We start from the raw sequence: 22052 nt of genomic DNA, 5'->3' as shown, positions 1-22052 counted from the left end.
GTGTCTCTGGAGAACCCTAGCACACCACTTTCATTTAGGAAGGAAACAGTTACTCAAACATGAAGGAGGGGGCTCCCTGACATGTGGTCCTCAAGACCCCACTGAGAAGCTGGTGTGGACTTGCCCCAGTGGCCCCCCTCAACTCGCCATGGTCCTGATAACAGACCATTTCTCTGAAGGTCATCTCCGGGGCCTGTGAGGGGCACCACTTGTGGGGGGCGGCTGGTGAGTTCCAGGTGAGAAGGAACAAAAGTCAGAACTGTCCCCACCCCTGGCTGGTAACCGCAAGTGGTTCTATTCCATAAGGCCTGACTTTGTGGTATTAGTCTCCCCCTCCCATATTCTGAGTATGAAAAAGCAAACTCATATATCTTTTTAAAATAAGTTCTTGAGGAAACAAAAAGTCAGATAGCGTGCTGGGGAAGGGGCCCGTCATTTATGGTTTCTGGCTGAGTTTATACGCACTTTCATGTTTGACGAAAATCCTTTGAGTCTGGAGGGGCCGCAAGGGTCGCAGTTCTGAGATTAATTTATAGACAGAAAAGAAAGTTTCACCCAGCCTGCAGGAGGGGAGGCAAGGATCCAGAACCCGTGCTGAAGAGCCACAGAAATTGCACGGCCGGGTGAGAGCGGCCTGCTGGAGCAGCGCAGCAGCCAGGCCGAGAGGCCCGTCCGAATGAGCAGCCAGCGGCGGGCGCTCAGCAGCGGGCTTCTGCTTTTCACATGTGCACAAAAGCAAGCCCGGCATGGCGACCGAGGAGTACTTTAGGGCAAGAAGGCATGTCCAAGGCGCTCAGCACGCTGGAGAAGGCTGGAGTCCATGCGTCTAAGCGCCGTCAGCTTGGAAATGCGACCGACAGTCTGCAAGCGCGCTGACCGAGCCCTCTGCGGCGGGCAGCGCCTGGTTTCCGGGTAGACTGGGAACAGTAACGGAGGTTACGAGTTATGAGTCGTGGCCGGCCGACGGGGCGGAAGGGGCTTTACGGCTGTGTCGGTGCACCCTCGAGGCTGAGCGGTCCACACAGGGGCCGCCGGCCAAGGCTGGACCCTTAAGAGCTGGGGTCGGGGTGGGAAACAGTTTAGGCCAGCCCCCTCGGAGCAGAAGGGGGTTTCCCAGGGCCCCCAGGAGGGTGGCAGGACGGGGACCGCGGCCCCGGTTCCGCTCTCGTACCCCTGACACAACAGGGAGGTCCAGCCTCCCTGCGACGGGCTGAGCGGTGCCCCCGCTCCTTGCTGCCCCACCCCTCGCACCCCGCCCCCGCTGCCGCCTCCCACCATCCCGCCTGCCTGCTCCTCAACCCCCTTCCTGCTCCTGGCCCCATACTCCTGTGTTCAGGCCTTTGCCTCTGGGACTCAGAAGATGGCCGCATTTGGAGACGATGCCTTTAACCAGCTGATTTAAGTGAAAATGAGCCATTAGGATGTGCTCTCATCCAGTCTGACAGGTGTCCTCCTAAGGGGGGCTTGGACGCCAGGGGACACACAGGCGTGCAGGAAAAACACCGCCTGAGGCTACATCGAGAAGATGGCCATCGACAAGCTGTGGGAAGTGGCCGTGAAAGAAATCACACCTGCTGGCACCTAGACCTCGGGCTTCTAGCCTCCAGAACCGTGAGAAAACCAATGTCTGCTGCTGAAGCCACCCAGCCCATGGCTGCCCAGCGAGCAGACGCGTGGCCCTTCCCAAGGCCACCCAGGCTGGACGTGCAGCTTTCTGCATTTCTTCCTGGAGCCCACATGTTGCCCGTGGTGGCATTTTGCACCAAGAACCGAATGCCGTCTTAGAGAGAGCATGGAGAACAGCTGGAGTGACAGAAACACACGGTAGAGAGCCCCTTTCGTCCGGCTGCTCGAAACCTCAAATCCAGAGGTGGCCACACCAAGAAGACACGTGGCAATCCAAGGTTCTGTCCCGCAGGCACCTTTCCCGTGTCCATCTGTGGACCTCACAGAAGGGGCCAGCGCCTCCCCACTCCGGATTCCACTGGGGAAAGGGGCATCATGCCGCCGCATCCTCTTCAGCTTCTATCTGCTGACCCACGCCCATTCCCAGCCCGTTCCCAGCAGGCAGAAGCTGCCGTGTCTGAGCGTTAAACCGGCCCTCCGGCATTGACAGGGCCCTCAGAAGGACTATTGTGAGTCCAGCTTCTTTAGACTCCAGTGTCGGCAACCCAGCTCCAAGCCCCAGGCAGCCTCTTGAAAGCCACCTTCTGCTTTGCTGGGACAGACGTCTGTCTACATGATTAGACCAGAAATGTCGCCCCTGTGAGCGAGGACAGTACCCCTGGGCCTGATACAGTGCTTGGCAATATTAACGTGAACCAGGCCCATCCTGAAATTCCCATAGTTGAGTCGCTTCTCTGGGTTAAGGCATTGAAGGCCCCCGTTAAACACGTTGCTGAGGGGCCATACACACCAAGACATCACCAGCCGTTAATGTCTCTTTGTGACCTCATCCGAGTGGTCCAGACCCCCTTAACCCCTCTGGGAGCATTTGGGGCAGCTGAGTTCTGGTGAGAGAAGAGGAAAGAGCCCCGAGGCTGCGGGGTTCCAGGAGCTGGAGTGAGCAGACAGGTGTGGCCTAGTGGAATGCAGGTGACCACCAGGGATAAAGGATTTTGCAAGGACTCGGCTAGACAGCCCTGAACCAGCCGGACCTCCGAATCGGTCACCTCTTGACCCACAGGCCAGATCATGAGGGAAGGCCAGGCCAGGCAGCAAGCTCATGAGACGAACTGGGCCTCTGGAAAGAACCTGGCATCCCAGCACTGGCCTTGGTCTTGGCGGAGATGTCAGGTGGGAGGGGTCAAGATCCAGCGGTGTCCACCTCTCCCCTGGGAGCAGAGGCCTGAGCAATTGGCTACCCGCACCCCCCCCCCCCCCACCAGTCAGCCCTCTCTCCTGCTCCTGACATTTGACCTGCTTAGGAGCTAGTGGGGGGAGTGGGGGGGGGGGAGTGGGGAGGGGACCGGTCGGGCGACAGCAGCTGGGTGTGGGGGCGCCGGGGCTCACAGGCCAGCGGGGACAGGGAAGGCTGTCCGGGCCGCGGTCCACGGGAGGCTGCGGCTCAGCACGGGGAGGTGGACATCTGGTCGTAGTCCGGGCACTTGAGCAGCGCCGGGTAGCTGCTGTTCATCTGCAGGGAGGCGTCGCTGGAGAGGTCGGAGGGGCTGCGGCCCCGGGCCCAGGCGTCCGGGTGCAGGAACTGGCCGGAGTAATCTGAGCAGTTGCTCAGACGCGGGCGGTAGAAGCCGGGGTGAGGCCGGTACAGGTCCTCGGCGGTGTACCTCTTCATGAACAGGTACACGGACATCACCCCGGCGCTCTGTGGGGGCAGGCGGAGGGCGCTGGTGCGCGGGGCCTGGGCAGCGGCCAGAGGGGGAGGGGTTGGGAGGAGGGAGAGGGGATGGGGCGGGGTGGGGGATGGGCGCGGGGCGGGGAGGAGGGGACGGCGAGAGCGGGGCGGGCATGGGGGGGAGGAGGCGGGCACGGGGCGGGGGGGCGGGATGAAGGGCGGAGCCCGGCGGGGCTCCTCCTCCTCCCCCTACCAGCAGCCCCGCCCCCATCCGGCCCCTGGAAAGGCTTTACCTCCGTTAGCAGGAAGGAGAGGGCTGCGAAGGCGAAGGACCAGCCGTACTTGTAGCTGAAGTAGGTCTCCGCGTCCCTGGTCCTGTCGAGCATCTCGTCGTTGACGCTGGAGATGTGGAGCACCAGGCCCACCACGAGGGAGAGGCCTGCGGGGGCGGGGGCTCAGCCGGGAGGCCCGAAGCTGCCCCGGGCGTCCGCCTCCCCTCCGGTTCCGGGGAAAGAGCGGCGCCTGGGTGACCGTGAGCTCGCTCTAGGGTTCACGGGGAGCAGGGCTCCACCCCCCAAGACCCTGCCTGGACCGGCACCCTCCAGACGGAGGCCGGCGTGCAGGAGGGGCACGTGCTCTGCCAGGGCCTCCCGGGAGCCCACCCCGCCCTCCTCTGAGTCCCTGGCTGGGGCAGGAGCCGGCGCCTAGTGCCCTGAATCCCCCCAGGTCACCCTACGGTGGCCTCAGGTGGCTTCTGCTGTGCTCAGGGGTAACGTGTGCTCCCCGCCAGAGGTGGCAGGGCCTCCAGTCCCCGGATGGCTGGTCTGTGCAGCCCACCCGCCCCTGGGTGTGGCCCCTGGGTGTGTCCCGCTGCGCTGGAGCGGCAGAGGTGGTGAAGACGCTGGCAGACCGGCCGGCGGGAAGTCAGAGGCCGGGGGTGGGTGCCGGGGCCCAACCCCTCCCCTCATGGAGCAAAGGACACTCAGCATCAGCCTGTCAGTCAATGGCTGTAATCAGATCAGGACACAGTTGATTACTCTGTGTTCAGCTGTTTGGGTTTAATTCCATTCACATGGTTAAGCTGGGCGCCTTGAAGGTTAAAGGAATACAAGTGTGATTCGGGTCTTTCTCAGCACTTCGCTCACGCTGGATCAGGCCCAAGTGAACCCTGTCTACGGCTGTCTTTAAACACTTCCCGTGGCCGGATCAGCCTGAGGTCTCTGGCCTGCTGCCGCCGCTGAAAACCTCAGGTGCCTTGAGGCTGCTGTAGGGCCTCGACTCTTGCGAAGTTCATAGAGAAGCAGAAGGTACGCCTGGGTCTGTGAGGTCCAGCCCTTCTCAGGCAGGGTCCCCGTTCCTGCCCACCTGTCCACATGCCCTGCTACGCTGCCTGTCTGTGTGGGAGGGCGGGGATCCAGCCCCAGGACGCGGCCTGATGGTGCCGGGAAAGGACGAGCGCGAACATGAACGACTGACTGACGGAATGCTGGCGAGCAGAGACAGGTCCACGCGGAGGGGCCTGGGCAGCCCAGGGGAGGGGCGGGGCTCTGGAGGACAGCTGAGGGCTGGGAGGTGAGGAGGCCATCATCCCCAAGGCAGGCTGTGCTTCTTTCACGTAAGAACACAGGACACAGCCCTCCAAGAACAGGAGCACCCGTGACTGCGGCAGCTAAGAAGCGGTGGTGTAAGTGGAAGTCGCTCAGTCGTGTCTGACTCTTTGCAGCCCCGTGGACCGCACAGTGCGTGGGATTCTCCAGGCCAGAAGACCGGAGTGGGTGGCCTATCGCTTCTCAACGGGATCTTCGCCACCCAGGGATCAAACCCAGGTCTCCCGCATTGAAGGTGGATTCTTTCCCAGTTGAGCCACAAGGGAAGCCCAAGAAGACTGGAGTGGGGAGCCTGTCCTCCTCCAGGAAGGGATATCCTTTCTCTCCTGTCCATTCCCAACTCAGGAATTGAACTGGGGTCTCCTGCACTGCCTGTGGATTCTTTACCACCTGAGCTACCATGGAAACCCAAGAAAGACAGTGCTAACTCATGTCTGACTCTTGCAACTCCGTGAACTGCAGCCTGCCAGGCTCCTCTGCCCATGGGATTCTCCAGGCAAGAAAACTGGAGTGGGTTGCCATTTCCTCATCCAGAAGAAGCAGCGGTGATAGTGTGGAATGAGGACCCTGGGTTCTCATCCCAGCTGTGTCCTGGAAGCTGCCAGGTCACCCTCCTCCAGGGGAAGGGTCCAGTCTGGGATCCTCAGACTCTCTTCCAGCTCAGACTCAATTCTGCCTGGGCCACTGACGCAGCAGGTCCCTTGCGGCTGACCCACCTGGGGGACCAGGGCTTCCGGGGGCAGAGGTGTCAGGAGTCTAGCGTGCCTGAGCGGAAACAGCACCACTCACCCGAGAGGATAAAGAAGATGCCTGAGACGAAGGCCAGGATCGTCCTGTGGGGACGGACGTGCCCAATGTTGCTCAGGATGAAGCCGATGAACATGAAGAAGAGGCTGACCAGGGGGAACGGGGTGGCCGAGCGAATCATTTCTGACCGAGGGGACGGAAGGGTGCTGTCAGCCTCCAGGGGCTCATTCTGCGATCACCCCGCCCCCCAATCTGAGCAGCCTGCCAGTGTCCCCCAGCTGGTCCCCAAGCCCCCGCCCTGTGTGAGTGGCCGGCCTCCACCTCCTCCTCAGTGGGCTTTCGTCCCTCGGCCCTTCACCTTCGGGGTCTGTGCTAACCTGGGGATTAGTGTCAGAACTACACTGCCGCTTCATCTGGGGTCCAAACCGGCTCTGGTGAGGCCAAGGCCATGGCGTCAGTCTTGCTGGGGGGTGGGGGTGGGGGTAGGGAGAGCTTGGTTCAGTTCCCTGGGGCTAATGGCATGAATGTCTGTGTCCCACAAAGTGAAAGTCGCTCAGTCGTGTCCGACTCTGCAACCCCATGGATTACACAGTCCATGGAATTCTCCAGGCCAGCATACTGGAGTGGGTAGCCTTTCCCTTCTCCAGAAGACCTTCCCAACCCCAGCATCAAACCCAGGTCTCTTGCATTGCAGGCAGATTCTTTAAGTCAAGTCACTCAGTCATGTCCGACTGTGACTCCGTGGACTGTATAGCCTGCCAGGTTCCTCCGTCCATGGGATTTCTCAGCAAGAATACTGGAGTGGGTTGCCATTTCCTTCTCCAGGAGATCTTTCCTGACCTAACGGTCAAATCTGGGTCTCCCGCACTGCAGGCAGATTCTTTACCATCTGAACCACCAGGGAAGCCCCACAAAGCTTGCATGTTACACCCAAGGGATGGTATCTGGGGCTGGCCTCGGGAGGGCTCATGTCATCAGGGTGGGGCCCTCATGAAGGGGGTCAATGCCCGTAAGAGAGAGACAGGCGAGCCCCTTGGCCAAGCCGCCATGAGAAGACACAGCAGGACGGCCTGGGCTACGCACTGGGGAGAGGGCCCTCACCAGGAGCTGAGCAGGCCGGCACCTCGATCCTTTTAAAAATTATCTTTTAATTTTTTGGCTGCATCATGAGGCATGTGGGGTCTTAGTTCTGCAACCAGAGGTCACACCCGTGCCCCCTGCACTGCACGGGGCCTCCAGGAGAGTCTCTGGCACCTTGGTCTTGGCCTTCTCTAGAGCTGAGGACCGCGCTTCTGCTGTCTCTAAGCTGCCTGGTCCATGGTTCGCTGGTCCGCCCACGCAGAGGAGGACCCTGGGTGTGGACGCCCTCTCCCTTGGTCGGGTCACAGCAGCTGGCAGTGCCAGCAACCTGACCCCCCAACAAACACTCTGCAACTCTGGTTGGCGCGCCAGCTGAGTCCGGGGGCGTTGGCTCTCAAGAAACAAGCCGCCTCTTCCCTCTGCCCCGTGCAGCCCCATGCAGCCTGTGGCCCGGGGTGGAAGGTCGGAGACACCTACTTAGTACGCTGATCGTGGACTCCGAGGTCAGCTGGGTGCTCGCGGGCATCACGTACTCGATGGTGAAGCAACGCCCCTGCTCCTCGCCTGCAGGACAAGACCACTTTTGCCCGGGGCCTTTGGCGAGCTTGTCTGGAGGCTCTAGAGGCGAGCACAGCTACCTGTGCACCCTTGACCAAAGACCAGTCCTCCCCGTTGGTCGTCCTCGGCTGAGCACACAGCTCCTGGAGGGGTGCGCAGGGAGCGCGGGGGGCGGGTGGGTGGGAAGGGGACGCCTGCCTGACCGGCCCAGTCAGCTGAACCAGCCCTGGGGATCAGCGGGGCAACGGTTTCCCCGCCAGAGGGTCCTCACGTCCTCTGGGTCCTCCTGAGCTCGGGTGTGCAGCTGGCATGTTCACGTGGCACGGGCAAGTGCTTCTAGAATCTTCGTATTACACCTGAGCTGGATCTAAGCCCTCGGGGGCCTGTCTCCGGGTGGTGGCCCACCCATCCTAACGGCACATTTTCCCCAGAGAAGCACCGAAGCTGCGTGAAAAGCGATCGGCACTGCAGCTCGAGGCTGCGTCAGACGTCTGGTGGCTTGGGGGCAGGGTCCACCGAGGGTGGCACATGGCTGGCTCAGGTGCCCCAGTGTGGGAGCCGGGGAGCAGAGCCCCTTTGTCGCCGCCTTGGTGGCCGGATCCGGGTGACCTAACGCTGCCTCAGGTTCAAGCAGAGATGGAGGCCGCACAGTGCAGGCCGTGGGAGGTGGGGCCGGCGCTGGATGTCATTCCCGAGGCAGACTCGGCCAGGCCTCCAGGTGTCGTCCCTGCTGAGCATGAGTTGGTGCCTCCCAGCAGAGCCCTGCCGTGAGGCTGGGAGGACTGAGTGTGCCCTGTGCCCACGGGCGCCTGGGTTACAGAGCCTCCAGGAAAGGCTGAGTGGACCCGCTGCGGTGTTTCCAGGCAGCCTTGAACAAGAGATGCCTTCGTGCAGCCTGGCTCCTGGTCATGATGAAGGGATAAGAACAGAGCGCGTGGGGCAGAGAAACCTCGGCAAGTGGGCAGGAGGCCCGGATGGGTCGGGTGGAAGCCTGCTCCCTCTCGCGGCGTCGGAGAGACTGCACCTCGGTTAGTCCCTGCTCTTCCGTGGACAGAGAATGTGCTAGGAGCCCCCGGGGCCATGTGCGCTCTCAGGTGGGAAGACCCGGGTCTCAGAGGGGAGAGGACCTGCCTGATGGACACTGAAGGGCAGGGCTGGCCGCCGAGGGGAGCGTGTCCGCGGGAACACCCCCTACCCGCAGGGACACTGCTTCCTGGGGGGTGTGGGGTGGGAGGGCTGCTCCTCTCTGGGGCAGCGCTGGGCGCGGTCAGGGCATGCTTACCTGCCAGGAAGCAGACCCTCCACAGGCCCGAGTGCAGCGACATCCTGGCCTCGGTGCTCTGGTTCTGGGCCAGGACCACGCCCTCCTCCAGGTACAGCCAGTAGTCCGTGCTGACGGCGATGCCCAGCAGGCCCAGGCCACACACGGCGAAGACGCTGCTCAGCAGGGTCAGGGCCTTCCTCCCACAGGCGCCCATCCTCCCGGTCAGCCCAGCGGGCGTGGGCTCTGGGGGCAGGAGAGCGAGAGCAGGCGCGGCCTGGGAGGGAAGCAGAGCCCCCGCGGGGCAGAGGGTGATCCAGGGCCGGCAGGCCACCTGACAGAGGGGCTGCCTTCTCTCCAGTGGGGGACGCAGAGCCTGCCTGCCTGACCTCTGTGAGGGGGCCCGTGTCCTCTCGAGCCCCTGGCTGATGCTGCCGCTCACCCATCCGTCCGTTCACGAGGCCCAGGGTGCCTGACTAGAGGCAGGGACGAGCAGGACCCGCCCTCGCCCTTGACAGGTTTTCTCCTAGAAGACAGTGCTCCCAAGCCCAAAGCAAGGAGCCTGCAGCTTGGCGAGTTCTGCCCGAGGGTGGGGCGGGGTGGGGAGGAGGCCTGAGCTCCACTGGGAGGGTTGGAGTCGGAAGCAACGTCAGGTGTGGGGGCTCCCTTCCTCTGCGGGGTCTGGGCTTGCTGTAGGAGGGGAAGGGAAGTGTAGGAAACGAGTGTCCTTCACCAGAACGAGGGGCAGGAGCCCCACTTCATCAGCTGACCCAGGGTCGGGGCAAGGGGAGGCTGACCCGGACAATGGGCCGGTGCTGGCCTCCTGGAGGCAAAGGGGCATAGCCCCAGGCAGGACAGCACAGGCCTTTCAGCCAGCCCTGCCTGCACCTGCTTCCAGAGGAGAAGCCGAAACACACACCAGGCCACTCTCCACGCAGCGGGTGGGAGGTGGAGGGGCCGGCCGGCCCTTGAGGCGCCCCCTGTGCCTGGGCCCCGTGTTCACTGCTCAGAAGCAAAGCAGTCAGTCTCTGTCAACTGCAAGCTGGAGAAACACGAAATGACAGCCGAACGGCCAGGACGGGAGGGTGGGCCGTGTTCTGTCCAGCGGAGCCGCAGGTCCGAGGCGGAGGTGTGGTGCAGACAGGGCCCCTTGGGGAACGGCTGCCTGGACCAGCTGGATGTCCCCACATGGGTTACAGTCCTGAGGACTCTGACAGCCGTTTACGAAGAATTTTCGCTTACATTTGAGGCTCACAAATCCCATTATCTGCCATGGGGACCGGAATTGGAACCCCGAGGATGGTGAGTGCAGTAAGCGAAGGAGAGAGGAACAGGAGGGAATGCCAGCCCCATGAGCTGCAGAGAGCCTTGAAGGAGCGGTGGGAGCCGCGTCCTGAGCAGCCGGGGGCTGCAGGGAGATTAGGCTTCCTGAGGCCCGGCCCCCTCCCAGGACAGGGAGGAAAGGACAGCAACACAGCTGAAGTACGCTGAATATCCATCACTGCTCAGTCTGATCTGCCAAGCACTTAATTTTAATCTTCACAACCAGATCACCACCCCCATTCTATAGGTGAGCAACCTCCCCACGTGGTTCAGTGGTAAAGAATCCATCTGCAAGGCAGGGCCCCTGGTCAGGAAGATGCCCTGGAGGAAGAAATGGCAACCCACCCCAGTATTCTTATCTGGAGAATCCCATGGACAGAGGAGCCTGGTGGGCTACAGTCCAGGGGGTCGCAAAGAGTTAGACACCACTCAGCACGCACACGTGCATCACAAGGGAAGATGTCCATGTTGTGATACTGCAAGAAAAAAGCTGGATGTGAAAGCGTGTATTTAGTGTGAACTCAACTGTGAGAAAAAAAGTCACAGACTGGGAAGAAATAAACCAAAATGTTGATGGTGGACGTTTCCAGGTAATAGGTTATGTATATTTGATTCTCTCTACTTTTCTAAAAGAACGTGTATTATTTCTACATCCAGAGAAGACAGCTAAATAAAGGCCAGACTCATCAATTCTTCAGTCACTGCCCACGTAAAGAAAAGGCAAGAGCCCTGAACTCCCGGGCGAGAGAAGCTGAGGTGCACTGTCATCCTTTGGAGCGTGGAGCCTGGAAAGCACAGCAGCTTTGAGTTTCTTTAGATGATTACCCAGCTGCCATTACCTGGAAGTATTAGCTTAATTATCAGGAATTAATAGTTGCTAATTATCATTCATAACTAGCCATTAGGGAGAAATGTCTTGTCGAGATGAAATCACTAATGGCGCATTTTCTTGCCCAGGCCGATAATAAAAGGACATGGGATGAAGCGCTTAGGTGCTCGGAGACAGATGAGCCTTGGTTAGAGGACAGCTGGGGAGGATGGACGGGTTTAATTGAGAGAAGGAGGAACGCGGAAGGCCAGGCCAGCGTAGACACCTGATATCTGCAGCGGACAACCCAGAGAGAAAGCCCGGGACTTTTGCCTGACGACGGTCTGGGGACCTCGGTTCTCAGCGGGGCTTCGAGCCACTGGTGGCAGCTGCTCCTGTTCACTGGTCCAGGACTCGGCACCAGCCTGGCCAGCTCCCACAGGACACACCAGTGGCCAGAGGGCTCCTGTGACCTGGTTTCCACGGTGCTGACCCCCCTATGGGGGTTAAAGAAGGACCGCAAGTTCTCTGAGCCGCCCCTCACAGCTCCTCTCCTGAGCCTAGCAGGCCCGAGATGCTGCACTGGGAGGCATGCTGTGTGCCTCCTGGGTCCAACGAGGTGCAGGTGCCCTGTGGCCGGGAGTCTTCCTGGAACAGGGATCAAGCCAGGGCTCCATGTTCCCAGCGCTGGCAGCAGCCACAAACCAGAGGCACACCCTCCCCTCCGCCCCAAGTCACCCCCGGCCACCTGGCACGCCAGGGGCCTCGGGAGCAGGCGGCATGCGCCAGCTCAGCCCTCAGGACAGTCCCCGACGACAGGCCCCACCAACAACTTCCACCCAGAGAGAAGCAGACGTTTATCTTGCAGCATTTGTGGAAACCAAACTCCCTTTAGAAAAGGTTGGGGGGTGGGGGCGCCTACTTTCTCCTTCTTCGGAATCCTCCTTACAGAGTGGGCACGGGGCTGCAGCCTGTGGGACTCAGCGCACAAGGTCTTAATTGTCGGCAATTAGAAGCCCGCCCCGGGGGGCTCACCCCCTCACACAGCTAGCAGGTGCGGTAAAAGCCAGCGAGAGATGAACGGCGGTTTTGCTCCCCGTGTCTTAACACGTGTAGACGGGGGAGTCGTGCCTCCGTGACCTGATTCTGGTGACACCGGCTGTCTGTCTGACACAGGCTGAGGAAGCCTGCAGGGAGCGCTGACCCGGGGTCTCTGCTCCCGGCCCCCTCGCTGATGGATGCTCTGCCGCCCACGGGCCGATGGCTACCGGACCAGGACTCTGTGCCAACACGCTGTTCGCAGCAACCCTTGCACTAGGCACTGGTATTAATATGAGGACATTTAACGCTACTCACTTCTTCACAAGCTCATGAGGGTTCAGTGAGCCACACAGGTCAGCAGGTGCAAACAGGAACTCCAGGCTGCTGCGCGCTCATCCCAGCCACGGCCACTCCCCACGTGAGAGGTGAGGGGGTGTGGGTCGGCCCTCTGCTCGTGTTCACCCAGCCAGCAAGTGAGGGAGCTGGGGCATGAGCCTGCAGTCTGGCCTGTCCTCCTTGCTGTCTTGGCTGGTTCTCAGAGCTGCGGAGGGAGGTGGAGGTTCCCGGAGCGCCGAGCTCACCACCTGACACTCTGTCCCAACAGGAGGAGACTCCTGACTGTCAGTGGAAGCGTGGCCTGTTTTCCCTCAACATCATCAGCCTCTTGCCTAAGATAAGAGGGCTGAGGATTTCAGGCTTTTTTAATCCCGGGCCTTTGCCTCACTCAGGTGGATGAACGAACCCAGTATTTTCCTTGTGGGATGTGGTCTTGGAGGAGGAGGGAGGGGAGGAGGAGGGAGGGGAGGAGGAGGGAGGGGAGAAGGGAGGGGAGGAGGGAGGGGAGAAGGGAGGGGAGGAGGGAGGGGAGGAGGAGAGGAGGGGAGGGGGAGGGGGAGGGAGGGGAGTCGGCTGCCAGTCCCGCTGGACATGCCAGTTGGTCCTGGTCACAGCCCCTCCCTGCTTAGAACCGGCGCTCACAGAGATGCTGCTTTTTCTGCCGAGTCTCCCTTCTGGAAGGAGGATGGAAGGAGGAGGCGGTGGAGCGTGGGGAGGAAAGCAGCCTGGCTCTGGAGAAACTGCCTGGACGGCACCTTGCGGCGAGCTCGGAACCTGCCGCAGGCTCGCCACTCACAGGGCAGCCCTGTAGAGGGGGCCTTGCGGGCAGTCACACGGCCCGGCCGGGTTGGCGCCGGGATGCACTCCGGTAACACGCCCCCCAGCGTGGCCTCCCTGCCTCCACCACGTTCTGCCACGACTGACTCGGATGCTAGCGGCCCAAGCGTCCCCACCCTCCTCCCCCTGCACCCCTGCCCTCCTCCCACGCGCCCCGTCCGGCCCCCTTCAGCCCCAGGCACGGGGTCGCTGCCGGTCCAGGAGGAACCCCGGGGGCCCAGCCCTCTAGGCCCGCCGCCCACCCGTGTTAGTGCGGCTGGAAGAGCTGGCCCCTCGCGGGCGAACCTCCTGAGAGCCGGGCAAGGAGAGAGAAGCGCGTGCTTCTCTGAGGAGCCTGTCTCGGCGCGAGGCTTCCTGCCTCCCCTCCACCCCGTGACTTGAGGTGAGACTGCTGGGGATACCCCGAGGCCCCAGCAGCCTGGACCCGAGCGGGGGGGGGGGGGGGGGGGCCCGAGGCGGTCCAGGGTCCCCGGAGGGTCTGGCGCTGACCCCACACGTCTGGGCTCCAGCAGACGCCTTGCGACTCTCAAGACGGGGTCAGGGTGCTGACTGCGTTTTTAAAGAGACAGGATTTCCAGACTGGACGACGGAACCGAGGGCCTGTGGAGAGGATCAGCACCAAGAAGGAGGGGTCTCACCATCCCATGGGCCCCCCAGGAGAGGCTGGTGACAAGGCGGGGGTGTTGTTCCGTGTGTTCCCCGCCAAGACCCCGCCCCACAGGTCCAGGGCCATGGGGCACGGAAGACCCTGGGAAAGGAGCTGACGCTCAGCCCAGCTGCCTCGTTCCATTACCCTGGGTGCCCAGTGGGCTCTCGCCAGCTGGTCTGGGCCCTGGTCCCGCCCCTGCCCCATCCAGAGCCCCCTCAGTGATGCCAGAAGGAGGCTTCTCCCCAGGGGGGCTGCGAGGGCTCTGGGATGAGGAGGTCATGGGCTCTCGGCAAACGCTTGTTGGCTTTTCTTGACCAGGAAGGACACAGGACTGGCCACGGAGGTGCTGACCCAGGCCTGGAGCCCTGCGGGAGGGAGGTTATGGGCATCGCACTGGAAAACTGGACAAGGCAGAGATGAGGGTGGGCTTTGCAGAGTCAGAAGCACAGAGACCTCCTGAGAGGCAGGCGCCTGCCCTCCAAGAGGTCAGGGCAGGCAGGAACCTGCGTGTGTCCCCAGGGCCCCTCAGGACCCCAGAGGACACGCGGGTGCCAGAGGACACTTCATGCCAGCGGGCCTCTCCCTGCTGCTCATCAGTGCCACCTGAGCATTCAAAACAAATCCCAATAATGCCAGTTCTCTTCCAAGACCAACGAGTGCCAACCCTCTGTAGGGGTGAAGAAGTGGGAAGGGGTGAGGTGTCAGTATTTTCCAAGAATCCTGGGTGATTCTAAAGTGTAACCAAGGCTGAGAGCCACTCGCTGCCTCTGGGAGCCTCTGGCCCTGGAGATGCACAGAATCCACGCTCATGGTTGGACCTCCTCACTTTGGACCCACGCCGAGCCATCCAGTACGGCAGCCACACGTGTTCCCGAGCCCTTGAAATGTGCGTGCCTCATTCAGGCGGAGATGAGCTGTTTGTACAAATACACACTGGACTCCTAAGACTTAGCATGAGCAAAGAAAGTAAACACCCCACTGCTGCTGCTGCTAAGTCGCTTCAGTCATGTCCGACTCTGTGCAACCCCATAGACATGGGTTATATGGTGAAATGGTATACTAGCCTAAAAATATATGGATTTTACCTATGTCTTTATGCTTTTCAGTGTGGCTTTAGAGAATTTTAAATTACATTCTGTGGTTCACATATTTCTATTGGACAGTGCTAATCTACAGACTACCTAATTCAAAATGTATTCGCTATAGTTCTTCTACTTGTAACTTCATTACATCTGTTTTTTGATAATAATTTTCCTTAAACTTCATGATTCCAAGTAGATAACATTCTTGAAATGACAAAAATAAACAAATGGAGACTAGATTAGTGGGTGTTGGGCCTGGAGTGGAGAGGTCAGTTTGTTCATAAGAGAGCAACGGGCAACAGCCTTGTGGTGCAGAGTGTCCTGAACTGACCGCATTCCTGGTGGTGCCCTGGCTGCACGATCCTCGTGTGGCCTGGCGCCCCTGTCCCCGCATGGCATGGCGCCTCTGTCCCCGGGTGGCGTGGCACCGTGGCGTGGCGCCTCTGTCCCCACGTGGCGCCCCTGCCCCCACGTGGCGCCCCTGCCCCCACATGGCACCCCTGTCCCCATGTGGCGTGGCGCCCCTGTCCCTACGTGGAGTGGCGCCTCTGTCCCCGCGTGACATGGCGTCTCTGTCCCCACGTGACGTGGGACCTTGGGGTTGGGCTCAGTGGTCAAGAACCCACCTGCAATGCAGTAGGTGATGCAGGAGACGAGGGTTCGATCCCTGGGCTGGGCGGGGAAGATCCCCTGCAGGAGGAAATGGCAACCCCCTCCAGTATTCTTGCCTGGGAAACCCCATGGACAGAGGAGCCTGGCGGGCTGCAGTCCATGGGGTCACAAAGAGTTGGATACAACCGAATGACTGAACTCGGTTCACACCATTGGGGGAAACTGGGTACAGGGCACATGGGTTGTCTCTGTACAAAATCCCATGATTTCTCACAACTGCATGTGAATTTACAGTTTACCTAAAAAGGAAACTTAATTAGAAAAGCGCAGCCTCGCATCTGAAACGGTGTTTCTCACGCTCTGCTTCTGAGGCTGCTATGCAGTTTACCCTTTCGGAAAGCGACTTAGCAAACACGCACTGAGTGTTAAGCATTTCATTTCTCTCCATCCCAGCAAGGCTACTTCTGGGAACTGCCACTAAGGGAACAGATAAAAATGTAAGTACAAAAATACACAAAGATGTTGTCTGTGATAGCAAAATGCTAAAACCACCTAAACACTTTTCCGAAAGGAAAGGGTTATATGAGCTATGGTTTATCAACTCAATCTACCATTACATAGTCGTTATGGGAAATGTTAAATGAGAAAAAGAAAAGTGGGATACAAAACACCACTAGTTTGCTGCTTTGTAAAAAAAAAATACCCATTGACATGTGACTTCGTGAATACAAAAATAGTTGCCGTGGTTCCTTTGACTGTAGGATGATGGACGCGCTTGTCTTTCCACTTTACTGCTCCTGTTCACTGGTTTTGTGGAATAAAAGCCAGCGTATTTTTCGTTTTTAGATTAGTGGTCTTCTGGGTGCTGAGGGACAGCCCCACCAGGTAGGGGGGCGGTGGCTGACCTGCCCCCTGCTGGCTGACCATGGTGATGCCGTCTGCAGCCCTAAGAAGTGGACACACAGCTGGACAGATGACCAGTTATGGGCAGATTTAGGCCCCGTTCCTGCCCCAAGCCACACTGCCCATTAAGATGGTAGAAGGAGGACCCTGAGACTTCACAGCGTCTGTGAAAGCTTCCTCAGCCCCATTCAGTACAGACAGGAAGCAGTGGCCATAAGACCCTGATATACTGCCTGTGGAAGTGAGTTGCTCAGTCGCGTCCGACTCTTTGAACCCCGTGGACTGTAGCCCGCCAGGCTCCTCTGTCCATGGGATTCTCCAGACAAGAACACTGGAGTGGGTTGCCATGCCTCCAGGGGATCTTCCTGACCTAGGGATTGGACTCACGTCTCCTGTGCTACAGGAAGATTCTTTACTGTCTGAGCCACCAGGGAGACCATATCTGGGTCCAATATCTGCAGGCCCCTCGGAATAGGTTCACATGTTCAAGACTCTGAGTGTGAGTTCCTTGAAGACTTCTTTTTCTGAATCAACTGTATATTTAAAAGTCTTCCTAAGTGCTGGTCACTGGGTGTGTTAGCTGAGCTCACTCTGCTGACAAAAGGGGGAGTCTCTAATTTGGCGCCTGCTTTTCACCCCCCTCTCTCCTGGGAGGGGCGTTGGGGGCTTCCAAAGAGCTCTAACACTGCTGCTCAGGGGGAGGAAGGAAGACTCTTTCAACTTTTCTGAATTTCCCAATGTGCTGTAACAAGCACAAATTATTTTTCCAGCTGGGATGTGTGTATGTCTGTGTGTGTGTATAAACTTTCATTTAAAAATTAACAAAAGATGACCTGTATATAGAGAAAAAATATATTTTAAACCAGAGCTGCTTCCTGATAAAGAGTGGCTGGCAATGACCCCCCACCCACCCCCGCCAACCCGCTTGTCCCTCCCCCAGGTGGCAGTCCCTGCTTCTTCCTGGGGCGTGATCCAGCCTGCCCCAGGCTTCTGCAATGTTCTATTTTTGTTTTCATTATTTAACTGTGTCCCATATACACGGCTAAGTGGAGTGCTCCGTTCCATAGCTTAATGGACAGCTGACCTCTGTGTGCAGACACTCAAGTCGTATGGAGCTCTGCAGGTCATCAACTGCGGTCTGGGGGGGGCCGGATGGGAGGGCACCTTCCTGAGGTCAACTTTAGTCCAAGGCCGAAGACCAGGGACGGGGTCGTGGCTGCGGGGGAGACCCAGGGCAGGGTGACGCCGGCGGCACACGCCAGGAGGGAGTCAGGGCTGGGGCAGCGTGCAGACCGCCAGCAGCTTGCTCCCGGGGCTGGGGGCCGGCCGCCCATCACCGTGTTCTCTGCCTCTCCCGGCTGACGCGGGACTTGGAGCTCAGCTCCTGGCCCAGCTGGAGGGGGGCTGTCCTGAGAACCGCCCTTTGGAGAACGAAGGGGCTGCAGTTCCTCTCCCTCGCCGCCTTTCTTAATCATGTCATCGCTAGGCCTTCCAGTGATCTGACCGTCAAGCCCCACGACGGTTACTCGCGCGGGAGCCTGGGGACCGCGGGGGAGTCACCAGGCGGGCAGGGAAAGGCACAGGCGCAGGCGTGTGTGCTGGCTGCTTGACCGGGGCGGCGGCACTGGAGGGGCCTCACTGTCGTGTGGGTTCGGGACCTCACAGGCTCCTTCCGATGAGCCCGGGAAGACGCTGTTCCAGAAGGTGTGATCCACTCTGCGGTGAGCAAACAGGCAGCTGCCAGACGGCCCTGCCCAGGGAGGCGGGCAGGACCCGACCGTGCGTGCTCTGGGGCACAGTCCTCCGTGTCCACCCCATCCTCCCCACGAGGCAGGACGCTTCCCCAGGCAGACGCCAGCACAGAGCCCCCCAGTGTGATTCCCAGGACTCCGGTGGGGGGCACCGTGAGGGATCCAGGCTGGGTTGGCCCCGCCCGGGGGCAGGCGTGGCGAGGCAGGGGGCCTACGGCTGCTTCCCACTGCCCCCTCCCCGGGCTGACTTCACCCCCCTGAGCCCTGCCCACCCGGCGCGCCGGCCCGGGGGCCCTCAGACTGCGAGCGGTCCTCAGCCTTCCCACAGCGGCACGTTTGTCGGGGGGAGGCGCGCGGCCCAGTCGTGGGAGCGGGGGGCGGAGATCAGTACCGGGAGGGACGTCTCTGGGCTGTACGCCCCTCCCGAGCCTTGTCTCCGTCCAGGAAACGCGGCTGCGGTTTGATGCTAACTGATCATGGCGTGAGTGAACCCAGGGGAGCTCCCTAATGGCCAGCCGTCGCCGGCTGCCCTTGGGCTGAAACGTGGTAAGGCCCACGGGTGCCCTGTGTCTGACACGCATGTCCTGGCTCCTCTCCGCTGAGCACGGGGCCTGCTCAGTGGGGTCTGAATGCAGGTCACCAGCTGGCTGCGCAGATGAGGGAAGAGGATCGGAAAAACACACGCAGGGACCCCCAGACCCATCGCTCCTGCAGGCACAAAGGTGCCAACCTTGGGCTCAGATGAGCCGAGATCCAAGTGGTGCAAACAGCATTGTCACCAGTAACTCCAGGCTGAATCTGCAGAGCTGCTCCGAGGGGACGGTCACAGTGCCTGTGGGGCACAGGGGCCCAGCCGAGGGCCCAGCCGCACCTGGCCCGGCCTGGAGCTGCTTGTGAAGACAAGCTGTGGGCGCGGCTCTCCGGTGCCCCCGGCTTGGCAGCAGCTGCTTTGCCAATGCCGTGCCCCCACCTGCACTCTCCGCTGACCCCCGGGCCCTCCCCCCTCTCAGCTGGATCTGAGGTGGCACCTCGGTGCAGATGCTACAATAATGAAAGACAGCAGTGCGGGTGGGGCCACAACAGCTCCTGGCACGTGGCAGCCGCTCCCCCGCCCAAGCTTCTGGAAGTTTCCGAGGGGGGTGGGGGGGCACTGGGGTGCCTCGAGGTCTGGAGCAACGTCCCATGGGAAGCCTTCAGGGCGGCGACTGAGGGTGCAGGAGGAAGAGCGGGGCCCCCTGTGCCTGTGACGGTGCCCCCCGCTGGGGCTCAGGGGTGGGTGCCGGGCCAGCCTTGGGGGCAGTGAATACCCCAGAGCAAAGGAAGCAGGTGTGGAAGGACCTTTCCCCTGCAGGTTCCCAGCCTGGCTGGGTCCCAAAAGCCAAGCATTCTCCACTCACGTCTGTTCCGGTTCAGCCCCCCCAGCTCCGTCACAGCTGTGTGACCCCAGGCTTGTTGCCTCACCTCTCTGGACCCTAGTTTCCCTGCGTGCCTTTCGGCTGAAGCCGCACGTTCCAGGTGCTGCTCAACACGACAGTCGGACTCGGTCCCACAAAGACTCCGGGCGGCCCTGACGCTCGGCTTGGAGGGGACGTATGACAGAGCTGAGGTGGCGCAGACCGAGACAGGGCTGGCCTCTGCGCCTGGCTCTGAGACCACGAGCTGACGGCGGTCCCACGCGACCCCCCAGACCGCAGTCGTGTCCTGGGGGCCAGGCTGCCGGGGTAGGTCTAGGAGGAAGGCCAAGATCACAGCCACAGGCACTGCAGGCGTCCCGGCGGCACCATGGCAAAGAGCCCCCTGCAAGGAGGGGGACGAGGATGCGACCCCTGGGTCAGGAAGACCCCCTGGAGAAGGAAATGGCAGCCCGCTCCAGCACTCTTGCTGGGAAATCCCCTTGGCAGAGGAGCCTGGCGGGTTACAGGCCGTGGGGTGGCAGAGACGGGCAGGACTGAGCACGCACACACACAGACGCTGCAAGGCCTGGTCGCCGGTGGAGGGGAGTTCAGCGTGGGTGGGGAGCGGGGTTAGGTTGTCCTGATGCAGAAGGTTAAAAAAAAAAGACGTTTCCACACACAAAGCAATCCTGCCAGCCTCTCCAGGAGACATCTCCTCCAGTAAAGAGGTGGGGGCTGCCTGACCGCTTCCCACCCAGCCATCTCGAGGTCCGTCACAGACACGCCCTGGGCCCCGGAAGGAGGCAGCTGGTACTGGCCTTGGTGCTGGACATGGCGCTGGGCATCCACCAGCCCCACAGACCTGCCAGGCTCCTTCTGCAGAGTGAACGAGGCTGGCCCAGGTGCCTAGGGCCTCTGGGACAAAGAGGTGAGCGAGGCTCACACCTCAGGGAGCAGCCACCTATTTTGAGACCAAGTGAGATTTACTCCAGATGCCACCTGCTTCCCAGTGGTGAGCAGGGGTGTCTGTCTGCCTCTAAGTGCAGAGTCAGGACCCAGAAACGCAGGCAGGCTCCGGGGAGCCTGGCCTCCTGTGAGCAGGGCTGGAGGTGGGCAGTCAGGAGTGCAGGGTCTGGAGCGCAGGGTCTGGCTCTGTGACCACACAGCTGGAGGCCCTGGACAAATCGCCTCGCAGTCTGAGCCCCTGTGTGACCGTGAAACACAGGTGCCACCGTTCAGAGGGTTTTCGGGAAAATAAGTGTTGATGGAAACGCAGGGAAATCGGAACGCTTGCACGTTGTTGGGGGGAGTGGAGCGTGGCGCAGCCGCTGGGAAAGCTGTGTGGTGACACCTCAGGAAGTTAAACATCGCGTCCTGCACTGTGCGACCCCAGGACAGCAGCCCACCGGGCTCCTCTGTCCACGGGATTCTCTAGGCAGAAAGACTGGAGCCGACTGCCAGGCCCTTCTCAGGGGATCTTCCCGACCCAGGGGTCAGTCCTCACTCTCTTACGTCTCCTGCACGGGCAGGCGGGTTCTTAACCACGGAGCCACTTGGGGAGCTTGGAATCCCCAGAAGACCCAGCAATTCCACCTTGAGGGACACGCCTCATAGAACGTTCTCAGCAGCATTCACACCGCCTCTGGCGCTCTGTGTGCTGGGGGTCGGCATCTACACCACTGTCATCTGCCTCTCAATTTTATCAGTGCACCACCCGATGGGGAACCACTTGCCCCTTCGTGTTAGAATTAAGCAACCTGAGGCTCAAAGAAGGAAGACGATGAGGTCACACAGCGGTCAGGCTCCCACCCCCTCGGCCCCCTCTGGGGACGAGGTGGTGAGGAGCCTGGGGATACAGCCCTGAGCAGGCCTGAACGGCCGAGCCCGCCGTCTGCTCTGCAAAATGGGCTCGCCACGAGGTGCAGCCCCGGCGGTGTCAGTTCTGATTACGTGTGCCACCGTCAGGGGGCTGCCTGCTCTTAACGGGAGAAGTGCCCAGGGACCTGTGCTCCGAGGGGCCTGGCCCTCCCTCTCGGGACCCGAGTAGGGGTGCCCCTCCAGAGCCCAGCTCTCTCCCCAGGCCCAGACCTGCCCCCCTGTCCAGCTGGCCCCCGTGAGCTGCAGACACGAGCATGCAGGGACAGCTGCTGTGGCTTCGCTGGAAGCCCTGCCAGGGGGCACTGGGGGGACCAGGCTGGCTGCCGGCTCCTGTCTAGGCAAGAGCTGCCCCACACCCTCTGCCCTGAGCCGGTGGCCTCAGGCCTGCAGGGCGTCCCTTCCAAGAAGGGCTCACGGAAGCCGGGCTCCAGGGCGGGAGGGCCTGCTGCCCCTCCCTGAGGGGCTGGGAACCTGGGCGTGGGCTCTGGGGACGCGGGGAACCCTCCCCATCCGGGTGACGACGCCCGGCGGCAGCGGCTTCCCTGAGCCACACGAGCTCCCGCAGCTCAGAGTCTGCCTCTGGATAACGAACCCTGGCTCTCATTCCCCAGATGTCCCTCTGGAAACAGGAGCTACTTCGACAGCGAGAAATTAAAACAGCAAACAACGAGGGGCGTGAAGACCGCAGTGGCCCGCCTTCTAAAACGTAGCTCCTGAACCACGTGTCCCCCCCCCCAAGCCTCTTTCCTCCCTGCCCACTGCTGCTCCTGCCCCGGTGCTGACACCAGGGGCCTGGAACCCCCTTGAGCACTGGGGGGACCAGGGTTCCGCCCTTGCTGGGCCGCCTGTCAGCCCCATGGTTTCAGGGGAGTTACTTCACACCTCCGGGC

The 22052-nt window shown here is 60.9% G+C and overlaps 1 protein-coding gene across 1 annotated transcript; it reads right to left on the bottom strand.

The window, feature by feature from the left end:
* Positions 1–3067: 3067 nt before the first annotated feature.
* Positions 3068–8765, bottom strand: CACNG5 (calcium voltage-gated channel auxiliary subunit gamma 5). The gene is made up of 5 exons (XM_052658569.1): positions 8570–8765; positions 7207–7293; positions 5692–5832; positions 3589–3734; positions 3068–3325 (listed from the first exon to the last, which is right to left on the bottom strand). Exons 1-5 carry the CDS (start codon positions 8763–8765, stop codon positions 3068–3070), a joined length of 828 nt encoding a protein of 275 aa, XP_052514529.1.
* Between the last annotated feature and the right edge of the window lie 13287 nt (positions 8766–22052).

This window comes from Budorcas taxicolor, chromosome 19 (genome assembly GCF_023091745.1).
Source record: "Budorcas taxicolor isolate Tak-1 chromosome 19, Takin1.1, whole genome shotgun sequence".
Taxonomy (NCBI): Eukaryota; Metazoa; Chordata; class Mammalia; order Artiodactyla; family Bovidae; genus Budorcas; species Budorcas taxicolor.
The sequence above is the reverse complement of the archived record's forward strand: the minus strand, read 5'-3'. Positions and strand labels throughout refer to the sequence as shown.

Excerpts from the sequence above, each read along its gene's own strand:
- CACNG5 (XM_052658569.1), bottom strand. The coding sequence starts at position 8,765 with ATGGGCGCCTGTGGGAGGAAGGCCCTGACCCTGCTGAGCAGCGTCTTC. Across the intron at positions 7,294-8,569 it reads GAGGGTCTGCTTCCTGGCAG|GCGAGGAGCAGGGGCGTTGC; the intron begins GTAAGCATGCCC and ends CTTGTCCTGCAG. Across the intron at positions 5,833-7,206 it reads GTCCACGATCAGCGTACTAA|AAATGATTCGCTCGGCCACC; the intron begins GTAGGTGTCTCC and ends CCCCTCGGTCAG.